This window comes from Talpa occidentalis, unplaced genomic scaffold, assembly GCF_014898055.3.
Source record: "Talpa occidentalis isolate TD23 unplaced genomic scaffold, MPIMG_talOcc4v2.1 talOcc4.9, whole genome shotgun sequence".
Lineage (NCBI taxonomy): Eukaryota > Metazoa > Chordata > Mammalia > Eulipotyphla > Talpidae > Talpa > Talpa occidentalis.
The window spans coordinates 78,161,019-78,176,950 of record NW_023605305.1 but is presented as its reverse complement, the minus strand read 5'-3'; the positions used below and the strand labels follow the sequence as shown (position 1 = coordinate 78,176,950).

Genomic DNA, 15,932 nt, shown 5'->3' with positions numbered 1-15,932 from the left:
CGACCCCTGGCGGCTGGGAGGGCCCCCTGCACCCAGACAGCTTACCCCCACCCCACCAACCCCATCCAACAGATGCCACAAGACACCCACCCCAGGCGGTCCCTGCAGTCCTAGGCTGGCTCCCTTCTGGCCCAGTTCCTACAGTCATATGTGGCTCGCGTTCCTGGGTGAAGAACCTTAAGTCCTAGGAGACCCAGTGGCTGTCCCACTTCCAGGTTTAGGGCAAACTCATTCCCTTTGGGCCTATGCTAGAAGCTCTCAGTTCTCATTTTTGAAAATGAGAAGAGATTTGGAAAGAGGAACAGAGCAGGCCGGGATTGTAGGGTGTGGAAGCATGGTAGAGGTGGGGGCAACTGAGGAGGGCTGTTACTCTTGACTTCTGGGTGGGGAAGACAGAAGATGGCAGAGGCTCAGATGATCAGAGGGCTAGCACCCCAAACCAGAAAGAGGAAACCTTCAAAACATGGTTAGGGAAGACAGGCAGGGGGGAGGTGAACTCATGCTTAGTGAGAAGACAGAAATGGGACGTCGGCACTTTGCTGAGACCTAGATACACGGGGAATCTGATTGTGTATCATTTGCCTAACTTCTAGTTCCTCTAGGCTTAAAGGACAAGGAAAAAGAACCAACCTGAGACCTACAGGGCATCAGCAGTTGTTAAATCCACTCTCTTTGGGAGCCTTAGCACTGAGGCCAGCTACTCCCAGAGAACCTGGGGTCATTCTACAGGAAACATCAGACCTATGAGGTCAGCCAGCTGCTGCCTCTTTCAAGTCCTGACTCTCTGCCAGGACTCAGGATTGAGGAAAAGCAGTAACTTGCCTGGCCAGTCAGAGGCCCTGTCCCTGATGCTGCAGCAGGGCCTGGACAGATGGGAGGATATATAAGGGGTCTCCCTTCTGCCATGGGAGCCTACATTCAACCCAGACCTCCATGTCCAATGCTAAGTACCAATCCTGGGGGGTCCGCTCCACAAATCAGTGGTGCTGAAAAGGTACTAAAAGCATAAGAGATGAAAGAACCTATGCCCAAGAACTCCCTAGATCCCCATTTGCTGCCCAAACAGTAGCCAACCACGCAAGTTTGATGATTTTTTTATTAACATATAATATATTTAATAAAAAATAATATCCACTCTGGCTCTCTCTTCCATTGCAAGGGGAAGAGTGGTGAGGAGGGGCTGGCACTGCCCACCCCAAGGCATCCGGACAAGCCCTGCCTCCGGGGCTCCCCTCTACCCCCTGCTTTCCAACAGGCTCTGACCTCCAGACAGACGGTTCAAAGTTACAAGTGCTTTAGACCCTCCCTTGAGCTCCCCCAGGCCCATCCCTTGTGCAGAATTCAGAGGTCACCTGGACAAACCCCTTGGTCTTTTCTCATTCTTGGGATCCCTCATTCAAGTTAGAAAGAGGATCTGGGGGCAGAGTCTGGAGTCTCTACTGGCCAGGGAGAAGGGAGGAAAGGGACAGTGATGGGAGACAGGGCCAAGAAGGATGGTGATGAAGTCCCCTCACTGTAGCCGGTCACTGCGGAACGAATCCTCCACAGCAGGGTCAGGCAGCAGGGCACAGGGGTCGCTCAGCATGTTGAGCCCTTCCAGGCCCAGTGGCTCCATGCGCAGATCATCTTCCAGCCCCAGCCCCAACCCAGTTGTTGACAACTCAAAACCAGGCACTCCTGCCAGGGCTGCTGCAATCTCCTTAGAGAAACCTGGGGAGGAGTCTCCTGTGTGGGTAGAAGAGATGGGTAAGGTCTCCATGTCCTGAACACTCTTCTAAAACCCCTCAAACTTCTGCTGCACCAACAAATGTGTCCTTCCCTCATTCTACTCCCACCCATCACCATCACCTCACCTGTGAGAATGACATTTGGCCCTGAGCCATGGCGGGAACAGTGGGTCAAGTTCTGATGGTTGAGGACATGGGGGTCCTGGGGGCCACTCACTGGCCCCTCACCCCCTAAAAATCCAGGTCCTTCAGAAAAGCCAGGGGGATCCAGCACCAGGCTGGTTGATGGGCTCTCCATGCTGAACTGCTCCAACTACGGACACACAGACAGACCCTGAGGAAGGGGGCTTCAGAACAGGCTTTTCCTGCCTGGCCCTGCCAAGACCTATTGACTCATACCCTCTGCCCACCAATCTTCACTCCCTTCTCACACGCCCCCCCCCCCCCAGAAACAAAAGCAGACAAGGGAGATGGCTGGAAGCAGAGCGACAGAAGCAAGCACGGGGCCCTAAGTAGGTGTGGGCACCGTACCTGCTGGGACAGAGCATGTGCGTGCCAGGAAGAGAACAGGTCAAAGCAGTAGTCATCAAAGTACAAGCTGCACGGAGATAGCTGAGGGAAAGGGGCAGGAGTTGGGGGTCGAACGCGGAACAGAGAAGCCCCAGTGCTGTTACCTGTGTGGAAAGAAGATCTTTCCTCCCACTTCAGCAGTATCTGTCAGGCCCTCTTACCAACCCCCAGTTCCTCCCCTGCTTCTGAGCTAGGAACCCAGGTACTCACATTCCCCAGGCTGAAGTCATTCATTGGCCGGTGGTAAGACTGTTGCCCGTGTCCACTGGAGCTGGGTGGGTACAATGCTCCATAGTGCGGCTGCCTGCCCGGGGGCTGCCCACCTGAGGGCTGCACTAAGCAGGCCTGAGAGGGCAGCCCTGGCTGCTGGAGAGGCTTTGGGGTTGGTGGCTGGGTGGGTAGAACCAGACTTGGGGGGCTGTATGGGTACGGAGGCAATCGCTGGTCAGTGGACAATTTACTGGTGTCCAGGGGGACGCCCTGAAGAAAAGCAAGGAAAAAGGGGGAAGCTTACCCCTCAGTGTGCCACCTAAGAGGAACTCTTTATCAGGGCTTCCCATTCTCTTAGGCTACAACCATCCTCCACACAAACTTGACAAGGTTCCCATGGTCATCCGTGGGATTAGGTGCTATTGCTCAAAATTGCATATCAGAATGAAAATGACCAAGTAGAGATACTTTTTAATCCATTCCAGAAGACAGCTATTCCGAATCCTTGATACTATAGCTTTTATTAATAATTAAGCACTTGTGGCACATCTCACAAATGAGTGACAGTACAACAGTAAACTTGAAAACTGCTGCTCCAAAGTCTTGAAGCGGCCAGAGGAAGAGGGAGAGGAAGGAAGGGAAAAGGAAGAAAGGAGAGGGGGAAGTTAGGTTTGCTCTAAGTCCTAAGAGTGAAACCTTGCTGGTCTGGCCTTACTCTTCACTACAGAAAAAGGGGCCTGGATAGAGATGGAACATAGACCACACATTCCAGGGAGCAGCAATGGAGAAGGAAAGGTTAAAAAAGAACATGAGGTTGAAAAAAGAAGGTGAGCAGGGAGAACAAAAATGGAGAGGACAGGGAGGGAGGGAGCTAAGACCTTCAGGCTTCAGGAGAAAGTTCTGTTCCCAACTCTTCCTAACTGTGTAAACTTGGGAAAATCACTCCTCCTCAGGACCTGTTGCCTCATCCTTAAAATGAAGGCTCCATCAGTCTCCCTGGTGGTGCAAGGGGTTAAGTCTCAGCACTATGAAGCTATTGGCAGACACTGCAGCTCGAGTTCCATCCCCAGTCAGGGAGCTACCCACATGCACAGCAGACCTCTCCTGTCTCGCCCCCTGTTCCCCTCAAGCAGTGTATTTCAGTCAGTCCACCTATTCTGCTCCCCACTCTGTCTGTCTCTGGTGAATCCCCTCAACCTCCCACACCTCTGCCCTGTACCCCAGTTCTTCCATGTAAAAATAAATGAAATCTTAAAAAAAACAATGAGGGTTCCATAATCTGAGTCACTGAGACTATGAAATCTATGGAAGAAAGAGGGAATATGACAGAATGGAAACCTGAGGAAAAAAATACTAAAGAAAGGGGAAAGAGCAAGTTCCCACTTGTGGAGTATGTGTCTAAACTACACATGGGGCTAAGCACTTCATGTGTGGGGTTTCCTTTGATCCCCACCGTATCACCCTTATTTCACAGATGCTAAGCCCCAAAGAAGCTAACTAGCTCGTCCAAGGAGACTGCTTGTGAGAGGTGGAGCCAGGATTGGAACCTAGAAGGCTTAACCCCAGGATTTGCTCTCTTAAGCAAAGAGTAAACAAGACGGGTAAAAGGTAGGGCACGTAGAGGACAGAGGCGTGGGTGGGAGAGATGGATGAGACAAGGGGTACAGGAAATAAGAGGATTTGAGGGAGAAAGGGTGGAAGAGCGAGACCGTGGCAGGAGAAGAGAAGGGGAGGGGGAGACAGACCTGTAGGGAGGCCAGCCATGCATACCTGAGTGATGGAAGACAAGGTGGGTGACATTGTTGGCGAAAACTGTTTGGGCAGCTGCTGTTGGGACCTTCTGGCGTCGGCTGGGCCCGCGGGCAAACTCAGGGGGCTGAGGGGCACACGGCGGTGGCGGGGGGAGGCCCCAGGGGTTGAAGCTGGGTAAGGGGGTGCACCCAGCACAGGAGATGAAGCGGAGGAGGAGGAGGAAGAGAGGGCTGGGGCACTGAGTGAGGGGTGACCCAGGGAGGTGGCAGGCAGTGCATGGCGGGCCAAGGAGGAGGAGGGCAGTGAAGGGTGACTGTGGGAGCCCTGGAGCTGCGGCTGAGGACTGCTCAGGGAAGCCTGGAGGTTGGGATTGCTTAGGGAGGACTGCAAGGATGGGTGGCTGAGAGGTGAATGAAGTCCTGCAGGCACAGACAAAAAACCAGAGATGCCAACATTACTGATGGGAATTGGGCCCCGTTCTGCCCAGAAGGGTAGCAGTGACTGGACTATGGAAGTGGCAACACAATGTCCTCCTTACTCTATCTCTGACAGTGAGGTTGACACTGCCCACCTGTAGCTGCTCTGTTATCTTTTTAGAAAAAGCTACACCTACCGGTTCTTACTGACATAAAACTAATGTAAGGGGACCTTGCAGGGGACAGGTGATGGGTTGGAGTGGGCAGTCACAGGAGGATCCCAGGTGCTCAAGCCACCCACCCCTTTATCCGTTCATACAGGCAGCACCCCATGGATGCCTGACCAGGAGAGCCACTCACCTGGTGCATCATAGCCCGGGCCCAGGCCCAGGCCCCCGCTGATGCCCAGGTGGGTCATGGTGTGGGTCAAATTGGAGGTACTGTTACCCCCACTCAGGCTGGGGTAGGCTGTCTCCTCAGGATCCAGGGGGGTGGGCAGCGGTGGGGGAAAGTGCAGGTTGGTAAGGTCAGGTAGGGAGCCTCCAGTATTCATGGCAGGTGGGAGGACAGGCACATTGGCAGGCTGGTCAGGAGATGGAAAGATGCTGGAGGATGGAAAGGAAACGAAAGATGTAAATGGGAGGAGGGAGGTGTGGTCAGGGAAGAGCAGAAATCAGTGCACCACATTTCTCTTTATTCCCTCCCCACCTTCTCAGCTTCCCAAAGGTTACTTAATTACTTACTTAATTCCAGGGACTTCACAAGACCGTGGCCGGGAAGAGGATGAGGACAGCTAAGAGAAAAAAAATGAAGGACAGTCCTTAGTGAGGACCCTGGAAGACCTACCCCACATAAAGAAGAGGGATAGTGGGCCAGGCCTACCTTCTTAGCATCCCATGGTTTCAGCAAGTGCTTGTCATCTAGCAAGTTCTGCTTAATAGGGGGGACTTGAAAGAGAAAGAATGGTGATGAGAGGGCTGGAGAAGGAGCCAGTGAAGTAGGACAGTAAACAGAAGCAGGTGAGATGGAGTCTTGCTCCTAGTCCTACATACAACTTCAACACCAGTCCAGAAATTCTTTGGCATTCTGTACCCACACATGGTGAAGAGCACCTACCTTTGGAGTCCATTTCGCCATCCAGAAAACCTGCAAAGGATGTGGTGGAGTTGGTTGCGGTGCCACTTTCCTAAGCGCGTCAAACAAAAGCACCCTTGTCTACTCCCAACCCTGGGACATGGGCACTTACCTCCACGACGGCCTGGCAGGACACTGGGAGGTGCAGGGCCTGGGTAAGTGTCCTGGGGGCTGGGGTTCATCACACTTGTATGAAGGGCAGAGTCAGAGCTTGTCCTATGGAGGGGAAGAGATGAGCTGACACCAGTGACTATCTTTCTAGGCCCCCAAGCAGGGAGCAAAGCCCCAGGAACTACAGATAGAAGATAAAGCTAAAAGAAGGCAAGGGTCATCACCTGTTAAGTGCAGATGGTAGTCTGAACAACTGCCCCTTCTCTGCAGGGAAATTGCCCCAGGGCATCGTCCTGGGAGGGAGAAACAAAGTCATGAAGAGGAAGGCAAGAAAATAAACAAGAAGTGCAGGGGTTAGCAAATTCAGGACAGCCAAAGTGGAGACAGAGCGCATGGGCACCCAGCAACATGCCTCTTTCATTCTGGTACTCTCTACCAAGAGAAGCTAAATGGGCATCTTGGAGCCCAGCAACTATACTGGGTATGAGATGGACAAGGGGAAAGATTCTGAACTCTAAGATGCCAGAATTCTCCACCTGGCACCCACTTTTGACAGAAGGCAGTCATTCTCACCCGCCACGCTGCCCTCTTCCCCTCCCCTTGACACACACACCCTAGCTAGCCACGGTTACCATTGGTCCTATCTTGTCGGGACTGGGAAGCTTGGTCACCGTGTCAACATGGCCAGAACTGGACTCTGACCCACCTATTTATTCCACCTGCCCCCACCCCTTCCAGGCCTGCTGTTATGTTGAATGACAGCTGAGCCCCAACCCAAGCTACTCTAGAGACACAGCAGACAGCGAGCAGGAGAGCTTGCCAGCCCTGTACACTGACCTCCGCCAGCTGGACTCCGGAGGAGGAGATAAGTAGGCAGGGCTGTAGGGAGAGCTGTCAATGTGAACAGCACCAGTTAAGGATAATAGGAGGGGATGGATGGGATAGAGACTGGAGGAGAGAAGTACAGAGATAGCAGATGAGTTGTTTTGCGAAACAAACCCCTTTTTCCTCCTCTACCAGGGCAACAATAGGGTTAGGGAGTGGAAAAGAAGAAGGGAATTAGGCCTAGTGGAGTTAGAAAAATATAAGACAACATCTAGGCAAGGCTTTGGAAGACAGGTCTGTGGAGGCATCTGAGATTGAAAGCTAAGAACAGAAGTGTGAGGAGAAAAGTGAGGAGGAAGGAACCAAACTCCCAAGAGTAGGAGACATATTAGGGAAGCTCTACCCATGGCAGAAGAAAGCAAGCTGAAGTAAGGACTATCAGAGCCAATCAGAAATGGAGGGCACAGCCTCAGAAGCAGCAGCGCCTTGTCAAAGGCACCAGTGCTGAAATGTGGACCAAATGGTCAGGGAAGCAGGGAAGGACAGCTCCTGGAGAAAGATGAGTTCCAGTCCACCTTGAGACTCCCCAAACCCCTGTGAAGGATATGTGGCGGGGGTAGCGTCGGAGTGGGGACACCATTCTCCGGGGGTCTCGCTGCACCCGTTCTACCAGCCCGTGGTGCCGAGTGCTCCGAGATGAATCCAAAGGTGAATGGAGAGGGTTCTGCCAAAGGAGACAGGGGGTGTCAACAGGGGAAGCTGCCCGAGAGCCTGTACTCCCTAAGCCAGTGTCCACTCACCTGGAACTCAGCCAGGCCGCAGCCAATCTGGTTAACGTTGGGCAGAGAGCCACCGTAGTGGGAGCTCCGTGTATATGCCAGTCGCAGTTTTTGGGCCTGTAACTGAGACAAGGAGCACAAGTGGAAAAGTCAGGAAGGACCCTGAGCTCTATTCCTGTTTCTTTGACCACCCTTGCCATTCCTGTCTCTAAGAAATGCTCCAACTGCTGCTCTTTTTTGAGATACCTGCCAGAAGAAAAGAAAGAGAGCAAGCAAGCCAGATCTGTCAGGAAAAAGCCAGTGTTAGGGGAAAGGTCCACTGAGACCTGGTGCAAACAATCTGCCTAGCTTTTCTGCAGGCTAACCTCATCAATGATAGTATTAATGCCTGGCATACTCTGCCAGGCAGAGCCTGACAGTCTGCTCAGGGCCTGTCCCAGTTGGCATCAATCTAAACAGTCCCTGAAGGGCTGCCAGGAGCCCCCAGGCTAGTCACATGGGTTAACTCCTGGGGAAGAGTGTCTATTAGGCACCTCTGCTTTCCCTTCCAGATGTGTCCAGAACTAATTGGAAGGGAGGGTCACAGGTGGATGTCATAAAGCCATGGCTGCCAGTCTCTTTCCTTGCCTTTCTAAAGGGCACAGGCTTCTGGGCTCTGCCATTAGCCCAGCTCCAGGAAGGCTGCACAGAGCCTGTGCCTCTCAACCTAGAACATCTAAGGCATGATGGCTCTCCTAGCTGGCAAACAGTGTCAAAACCAAGAAACACTCTTCTACTAAAGGATCTTTTCGGACCTAAGGCCCCTGACATGGCAGGGAAGCCGGGAGAACGGGGATGGAAACAGTAGTTTACCCTAGCCCAGGCTAGAGCCATCTCCCTGGCCTCATCCCTACACTTTGGGGATAGCTGGCACTGGCGTGAGACACACCTTCCAGTCTGTATACATACGGCTCTCATGTCCCTATTGTGAGAGGTGAGTGAAGATTTCTGAAGTCCAGTCAGTGCCTCCATTCAAATAAACACGCAGAGCAGCTAATGCGGGTAAATTCTGAAAGCTACTGGGGTCACACTATTGTGCGCAGACAACATTAGAATTGACATTTTGTTCCAGGCAGTCAATCCCGTGAGTTTAGTGGGTATACTATGCTGACTGTGAGGTAGAAGAGGCTAGAAGGGGCTTTTTGACAAATCAAGGCACCACAAAGATAGACACCCCAGCTTTGACTTTCTCACAGTCTTTTTTTGTTTGCACATACAAGTTCTAAGATGCCACCTTGCTTGATCTGGAGTCAGAGTCCAAGGGCAGGGCCTCAAGCTGTCTGCTAGAGATCAGTCTCTCACCCACCTTCCTGCCTCTGCCTCTACCATGATCAAAACCTCCTAAAGGGAAGGAATCAACTGTTACACCATGATCCTCAATGCAGTTACAATGGATTATGATTATATGTGTGGGTGTGTGTGTATATGTGTGAACACACACACGATTTGCTTCCCTACCTTTCTTTCCTGACTCCTACAAACTAGGGCACATGATCTCTAGAGACTCAAAAGGGAAAAAAAAAAAAACAACCACCACACAAAAACGACTAACAGAGTCTTTGACAGAGAAAGACACAAAAATACAACCAGAGTCACAGCCACAGATAGATGCAATCACACACCAGTTGTAAGAGCTTTGAAGTGTGGTATTTATGTTCCACCATCATCCCTTAAATTCCTTCTAGCTCCCTGCCATGAGGGCTCACTGTCGTTGCCTCACCTGCTGTTTTGAGAATAATGTGTCCCTAAATTAGGACTGCATTCCAGCTAGGCAAACGCCCACCCTTTGCTCAGTCTGACATCTTGCCCTGGGAAGTAAGAAACCAAGCCCTAAGAGGTCTTTCTTCAGAGGCAACTCTGCCAGGGAGTCGTCTTTCTGAAACGTCCTAGGAATGACTATTCCCTGCGCATACCTACACATGAAACTCTCCAAGGAACTCCATAACTGGCCCAGGCAGCAGCCATCTCTTTAGAAATCTCAGCAAACCACGGAGTTCCACATAAGCTATAGCCAACTGGTTACCCGCTTTCCAGTGTCAAAGCCCTACCTCTCCTCCAAACTAACCGGGGCAGAACATCAAGCAGGAGTCTGTGAGCAATGGACCTCACCTTCATTCACGTCAGGAAACCACAAGAAGTATTTGAAAAAGGAAGCAAAGGGACGGGACGCAGGAGGGGACTTCCTGCCCCACTATACCCAGCGCGGCTGCTTAAACCACTCAAGGGGCCCTTTCCCGGAGGTACTAAAATACCGAGAGTGGCACAACCGGGCAGAGGGAACACGCTGGAGACCACCAACTCAGAGGAGTCGGATAAGAGCCAGCAGCTCAAGCCCCGCAACCTACACCCAACACCGGGGATGCTTTAGTAGACGCCGAGAGGACCCAATCACGGATGCCCAAGGGCCACCCACCTCCCACCTCCGCGGGGCTTCAGGGGCCCCTCTCTTCACACACTCCCGCTTCCCCAGGCTCCCAGCCGTCCCCAAACTCCCAATCTTGTGGATTATTCCGCCCCCACCCCCACCCCCCAGCAAATCCGCCTTCCTGCCCCTCGGCCCTCAATCCGCGCGCCTCCCAGACGGCGGCGCCCGCAGCCCCAGCCGCGTTCCGCCTCCCTCATTGCGGCTCCCGCCCCCGCCCCGCCTCTCCGTTCCCGCTCCGTAACTGCTCGGTTACTCTCCCGCACCCGGCGCGGCCCCTCACCCGGGTGGAGCCGATGTCCATCATCACCTCCTCGAAGGCCGCCGTCTCCTCGGCCTGACGCTGCTTCTGCAGCGCGATCTTCTCACTGAACTTGCGCGGATTGGAAGCTGAGGCTGTGGCCGAGCCGGGCCCGTTCGCCCCCGACGTCGCCATCTTCCTCCCGCGTCCCTCCCCGCCGCCCTCCCAGTACTAGCCACGGCCTCTGCCGCGGGCTCCGGCCCGGCTCTCCCAGCCGTAGCCGCCGCCGCCTCAGCGAGCACCGGGAGCCCGGCCCCAGCCTAGCCCTGACCTGTTGCGCGCGGGGACCGCCGGGAATTGTAGTTTGTTTACGTAACTCCTCCACACCCCCACTCAAGCAACACGGGGAGGAAACGGACACCATTTCCCAGGAGCCCTGTTGACTCCGGGAACTGAGAACTTTTCTCCTCCCTCCGGGAGCCTCCCTCCGCGGGGCATGCTGGGAGAAGTAGTTCTAAATTGAGCCCAAGCCTACGAACGGGAAGGGGAGAGGGATTAGGAGAAAAGAAAGGAAACGGGGAGGAAAAGGAAGGGGAGGAGACCGGGAGGGAAGAAGGAAGAGACAAAAGAGGAAAAATGTGGTCATCCTCAGGGAAGTAGGGGACCTGAAGGGCCCGAATGAAAACAGGGAGACCAGGGATATTAAAACAGCTGTGAACATGTGGGACTCAGGCTCTCTCAGGCTGGCCACATGCCCACCCCTTCCCCAAGACAGACAAATCAGAGAAGGTACAGATGTGTAGAAACATCTTTTATTTGGATAACATATCCTAAAACAGGTCAGTTAGTAAAATAGATTCTAGAGAATATGGCCCTATATACAGCCCTCCCTCCCCAAAAATAACCCTGGGGGCGTGAACCTTCCCCTTCCCCCTTGGGCTCTTCTGGTATAAAAAGTTTTGGCAGCTCAGTGTTTATCACTTGGACATGGGGCACCATGTCCATTTTCCCTATTTCTAGGATGCAGCAGTGGAAGGGGACTTTGCCTATGCCAATTCTCCCCCGTCCCACCCCAGCAAACATGTTTGCCTTTGCCCCACCCTAGGATGTGGGACCCAAACAGAGAGCAAGCAGGCGTCTTCCACTGAAGGGCAGGGCAGGGCAGGGCTCAGTGCCATCACTGTGCTTTGAAAAAGAGGGAGATTTATTTGGCACTTAAAATCGAGAAGTGAGCAGGACCAAAGAAACCAGAGAAAGTACCAAAACTGGCAAGAAGAGCCCATTTGGCACTAGTCCCCTGGGAGAATGGAAGAGGGCGATACATATGAGAATAGGAGCCAAGAAAAACAGGAGGGGGCCACTCCAAGTGGCAGATGGCTGAAGCAGGCTAGAACCAAATGGACTGCTGCCACCAGGCCTATGCCCTCTCTACACCAGTATCCCACAGCAGCTTTGTGCCCACCTCCAGCCTCCCAAAGTGACAACCTTGTGCCTATATGTAGTGTCTGACCCCTAATTCTAGTAGTCAGTGTCCCATATTAATATGCCTTGAACATGTCTACTGACTTGATCATCCCTTGACCCTTGGGCCTGAGGGTCAGGTTCTTGTCTGCTCACTTCCCTTTCATTGGTCAGATAATCCCAAAGGTTCCATCCCTACCTCCCAGAGAGCTCTTTGGTCCTCAATATTGCCCTACCCCACTCCTTCCTATTCCCCTCACACTGGGAGAGGGGTGGAAGGTCAAGGTTACCCAACCTTCCCCTCCCTTTTTGAGGTTCCCTAGATTTGGATGAAGAGCAGGCCAGTGAGTAGGGCAAAGCCTGCTAAGAGCAGAATGACCTTGAGTATCCTCTGCTCGGAAGTGGCCAACTCCTGGGGCAGAATTTCCAGGAAGGTGATATAGAGAAAGGTGCCAGCCGCCATGCCTTCCAGCACAGACTGGGCCAGCTGATGCAGTGGCCCAGCCGACTCTGCCAGAGCTGCACCCAACCCAATGCCCAGAGGTGTCATACATGAGAAGAGAATCCCACAGCCAGCCACCACCTGTACTCGCAGGCGGCTTTGTAACAGCCGCAGGGACAAGCTGACTGCCAGGATACCCTTGTGGAGCAGCAAAGCCAGGCACAGCTCCATGGCCCGGGCCCGGTCTCGCTGTAGTCCCACTGCCAGCCCCTCAAAAACCGAGTGAAGGGCAAGGGAGAAGACTAGTACACAGGCACGCAAGGCTGAGGGCGTTGCTGGGGCTCCGCTTGCCTGTGGGACCCCTGGCCCATCATGCCAGTGCTGCGGCCCACCATTCGATGTTCCCAGCAGAGCCCTTGTCTCCTCGCGAGGTGGTGGCCCCGACTGCTCCTTGTAAGCCAGTGTGATCTGCTCCATCACCAGGACTAGGAAGAAGCCCATGGCCAGGATGAACTCTTGTAAGGGGAACTGGAGCTGTGGGCAAAGAGGCCAAGAATGGGGGAGAAGAGTCAAATGCAAAGTCTAGTGATGTCCCAGATACACAAATTTGGGGCCCCACACAAACACATGGCCACTCTCAGTCACACAAAGATACAGTCACTTGGTGACACAGAAAGATACACAATCACACAGATTATGGTGTCACCCACAGTGTTACATGTAAACCAAGGCTTCTCAACTGTAGCATTATTAACATTTTTGGCTACGTGATTCCTTGTTGTGGGGCTGTCTTGTACACTGTAGAACATTTAGCAGCATTCCTAGCCTCTGCCCATTAGATGCTAGTTAGAAAGCACAACGCTTTCCATCCCTGAGCTATAACAACAAAAATGCCTCAAAACATTACCAAATGTTTCCTGGAGAGAGGAAGTAAAGCTGCCCCAGTTGAGAGTTGATGATGTAGACATACACAAAGCATAAACACATAAACAAAGGGCCACACATTCACTCACCTCCCCAAATGCTTACACACAGAGCCACATACTATCGCAGTGACATTCAGGCTTACACAGTCACACAGGTCATTCAGTCACAGAGACACAAATGGTTGCATCCAGTTACTTTCTCAGTCTTAGGAAAATAGAGGAGGAACCCAGGGGGCCTTCCTCAAACTACCACCCAATTCTCTCAGTTTTTCCTATGTGACTTTCCTATTCCTTGATCTTCCTTAGCTACTCCTTGGGCTGTTAACACCAGACCACTGTCTCCAACCCTTCAGGAAAGTGGTGAGAGGATGATTTGGGAGGTACTGTTAGCTTTCTGGAGGCTGGAACTTTGAAACCCATGGAATAACTTACATACATGGTAATAATGTTCCTTACACTGCCTCAAAGGGTATCAGGTTTACATAGGGAATGCAGTGAATGGAAGGGAGCCCAAAAAGAGAGATATTCCCTATAAATAAAATTCACAATGCATAGGTAACTATGCCAAGAAACTTCCACACAATATGGAGTGACACAGGAACAGATCCATACAAACCACCTCTTTTAAAGGATTGTGACTAAACACACCCACAATCACAAGGTCACCTGCAGCCAGCCAGTGCTCACCGTCACATGCAGGGCTGCCAGGGCCTCATCTATGGCAGCCAGGTAGTCAGGCAGCAGGTCCAAGAGACAGGTAGCCAGAAAGACACCCCCTGCGAAGCAGCTTACTAGGCTCAGGGCTTTTTGGCGGGAGGCTGGGCAGGAGTGGAGCACAGGTGAGAAAGAGCAAATTAACACCCTGCAGGATCCATTTTCCCAACCCAAGCAACAGTGACTCTTGCCTTCCCTCCTTTGATCACACGCTCCTCAGACCCAGAGCCTTCCCTATCCCTTATGTCCAAGGCTGGAGGGAAAAGAAAAGGCTTACCTGAGGTCTCAGGGTTGGCCCCAGGCCGACGCAGCACACAGATGGGCACTAGACTGCAAACAAGAGTGAGCACCAGCAGCAGCACCAGAGCGCCCAATTTCACCTCCAGTCCCACAGGCACCGGGGGCTCTGAGGCTACTGCCTCTGGGTGCCACACTAGGAGCTCTGCCTCTCCCCAGGGCCCCATGGTGGCTGTGGTAGTTCCAATGGTTCTCAGACCTAAGGAGACAGAGAAGTGTGGGAATAGTCATGTGAGCAAAGATGGGGCCAAAGAAAGGAGAAGAGCGATCAGCAGAAGTGCAATTCCCTCACTCCGGACACTTTCCGACCTTCCCCAACCCAGGGTGACTCATCTGCTCCGGTACTAAGAACAGTCCTCTTTCCCCTCAGTCCTGATCCCTTCCACATTAAGTTACTTCTTCAGTTACTCGGCAAAGTGAAAGAGTAATGAGGACTGTGTGGATCCCATTACCCTTTCACCTGGAGCTCCCAGAGAACTAGGGAGTGGAGGTAATCTAAAGAAAACAGAGGCCAATTAGAGGTAATCTAACGAAAACAGAGGCCGCCCCCGGGAAAGTATGGATGAAGGGAAGGGCGATTTGGAGTAGTGGAGAGGCGTCCCGGGCCGCTTCGGGACCACCCTGAACAAGGCGAGTTTGGATGCTGGATTACCCTCCGCTCCGTTTCCCTAGAACCATCCCCCCAAAGCAGAGAGCCGCTTCCGGCCCCCGGCTGGAACTTCGAGGCCGAGGGCCCAAAAGGCAGAGACCTAAGGGTCTGGGGTCCGGGGACACGCAGACACAACAACCGAGGCGGCGTCTGGCAGTCCAGGCTACGGAGGCGGGGTCCGAGGCCGCCGGCAGCAGGGAAGCGGAAGGGAAAAGTGCGAGCCAGGGCCCCGCCCCCCTAGGCCCCAGGAGGCCGGGCGGCCAAGCCGGATCCCGCTCCCGGGGACCCGCACTCACCTCGCCCGGGTCTTACTACATGGCATCCGCTCGGTTCCGGCCGCCAGGCGGGAATTCCCGCCCCCTCCCCAGCCTCCCTCCCTTCCCTGCCGCCGCCGCGTACAGGCTCCCGACAGCCAATGACAGCGCCGGGGGGGGGGCCCCATTAAGAGTGACGTAAACCTGGAGCAATAGGAGACTGGTGGAGGCGGGGCTCGCGGAGAGCCGGGGAAGAGCTTCGAGAGCCGGGGAAGAGCGTAGCGGGTGCGGGCTCCGGGCGCTGCTGTGAAAGCCTGATGGCCTGCAGGTGGCCGAACAGCAAAGGTTTTGATCATGTGGAGATTTTTTTAAAGAGGAAGCTAGAAATGCTCTGGGTGAGGCTCGTGTTTCCCTGTACAGCCCCCTCACCCCTGCATTCCCAAATAGTCCGCCCCACATCCCTGGGGCAGTGGGGTGGGGGGAGGGAACATACTTCTCTAACCAGAAATCTTAAGACCAATCCGTGCATCTTGGAGCCAAAGGTAAGGCATTCCCTTGTTAGGACTGACTTGCTTGACTTCCCTCACCAGCACTGAGACAAGAGAAAGAAAAAGATCTGGCAGAATTGAAAAGGAGTAGCAAAGAGAGGGCAACTGTTGAAAATCATCCCTTCTTGGGCCTCCCTGGTGCATGAGGGGTTAAGTCTTGGCACTACAAAGCTATGGGCAGTCACTGCAGCACGAGTTGGACACCCCCCACTACACACACCCAGCTTACCCACATGGCACAGCCCGCTCTGGCCTGCTGCTCCCCTCAGCAGTGTATTTCAGTCATTCCGCCTGTTCTGCGCCCCACTGCCTCTGGTGAATCCTCTCACATTTCTCCTCCCCCCACCTCTGGCCTCCACCCCAGCTCATGTATGCATAAATAAATAAATCTTTTTTTAAAAAAAAAATTATCCCA

General features: G+C 53.3%; 2 protein-coding genes across 5 annotated transcripts; both read right to left on the bottom strand.

Annotated features, from left to right (window-relative positions):
- Positions 1-898: 898 nt before the first annotated feature.
- Positions 899-10,440, bottom strand: CRTC2 (CREB regulated transcription coactivator 2). 2 transcript variants are annotated; one of them, XM_054690970.1, is made up of 15 exons: positions 10,269-10,440; positions 7,546-7,647; positions 7,356-7,469; positions 6,758-6,822; positions 6,145-6,213; positions 5,922-6,025; positions 5,792-5,821; positions 5,558-5,622; positions 5,419-5,468; positions 5,036-5,280; positions 4,278-4,678; positions 2,508-2,777; positions 2,259-2,339; positions 1,854-2,040; positions 899-1,725 (listed from the first exon to the last, which is right to left on the bottom strand). In XM_054690970.1, the coding sequence occupies exons 1-15, from the start codon at positions 10,419-10,421 to the stop codon at positions 1,511-1,513; spliced, it is 2,151 nt and encodes a 716-aa protein (XP_054546945.1). In that variant the 5' UTR covers positions 10,422-10,440; the 3' UTR covers positions 899-1,510. The 2 variants fall into 2 exon arrangements, with proteins under 2 accessions (XP_054546945.1, XP_054546946.1); XM_054690971.1 differs by lacking the exon at positions 2,259-2,339.
- Positions 10,441-11,004: 564 nt separating this feature from the next.
- SLC39A1 (solute carrier family 39 member 1) lies at positions 11,005-15,073 on the bottom strand. 3 transcript variants are annotated; one of them, XM_037499049.2, is made up of 4 exons: positions 15,012-15,073; positions 14,047-14,265; positions 13,743-13,873; positions 11,005-12,663 (listed from the first exon to the last, which is right to left on the bottom strand). In XM_037499049.2, the coding sequence occupies exons 2-4, from the start codon at positions 14,231-14,233 to the stop codon at positions 12,007-12,009; spliced, it is 975 nt and encodes a 324-aa protein (XP_037354946.1). In that variant the 5' UTR covers positions 14,234-14,265; positions 15,012-15,073; the 3' UTR covers positions 11,005-12,006. The 3 variants fall into 3 exon arrangements, with proteins under 3 accessions (XP_037354946.1, XP_037354947.1, XP_037354948.1); XM_037499050.2 differs by lacking the exon at positions 15,012-15,073 and adding an exon at positions 14,816-14,933; XM_037499051.2 differs by lacking the exon at positions 15,012-15,073 and adding an exon at positions 14,719-14,802.
- Positions 15,074-15,932: the final 859 nt, after the last annotated feature.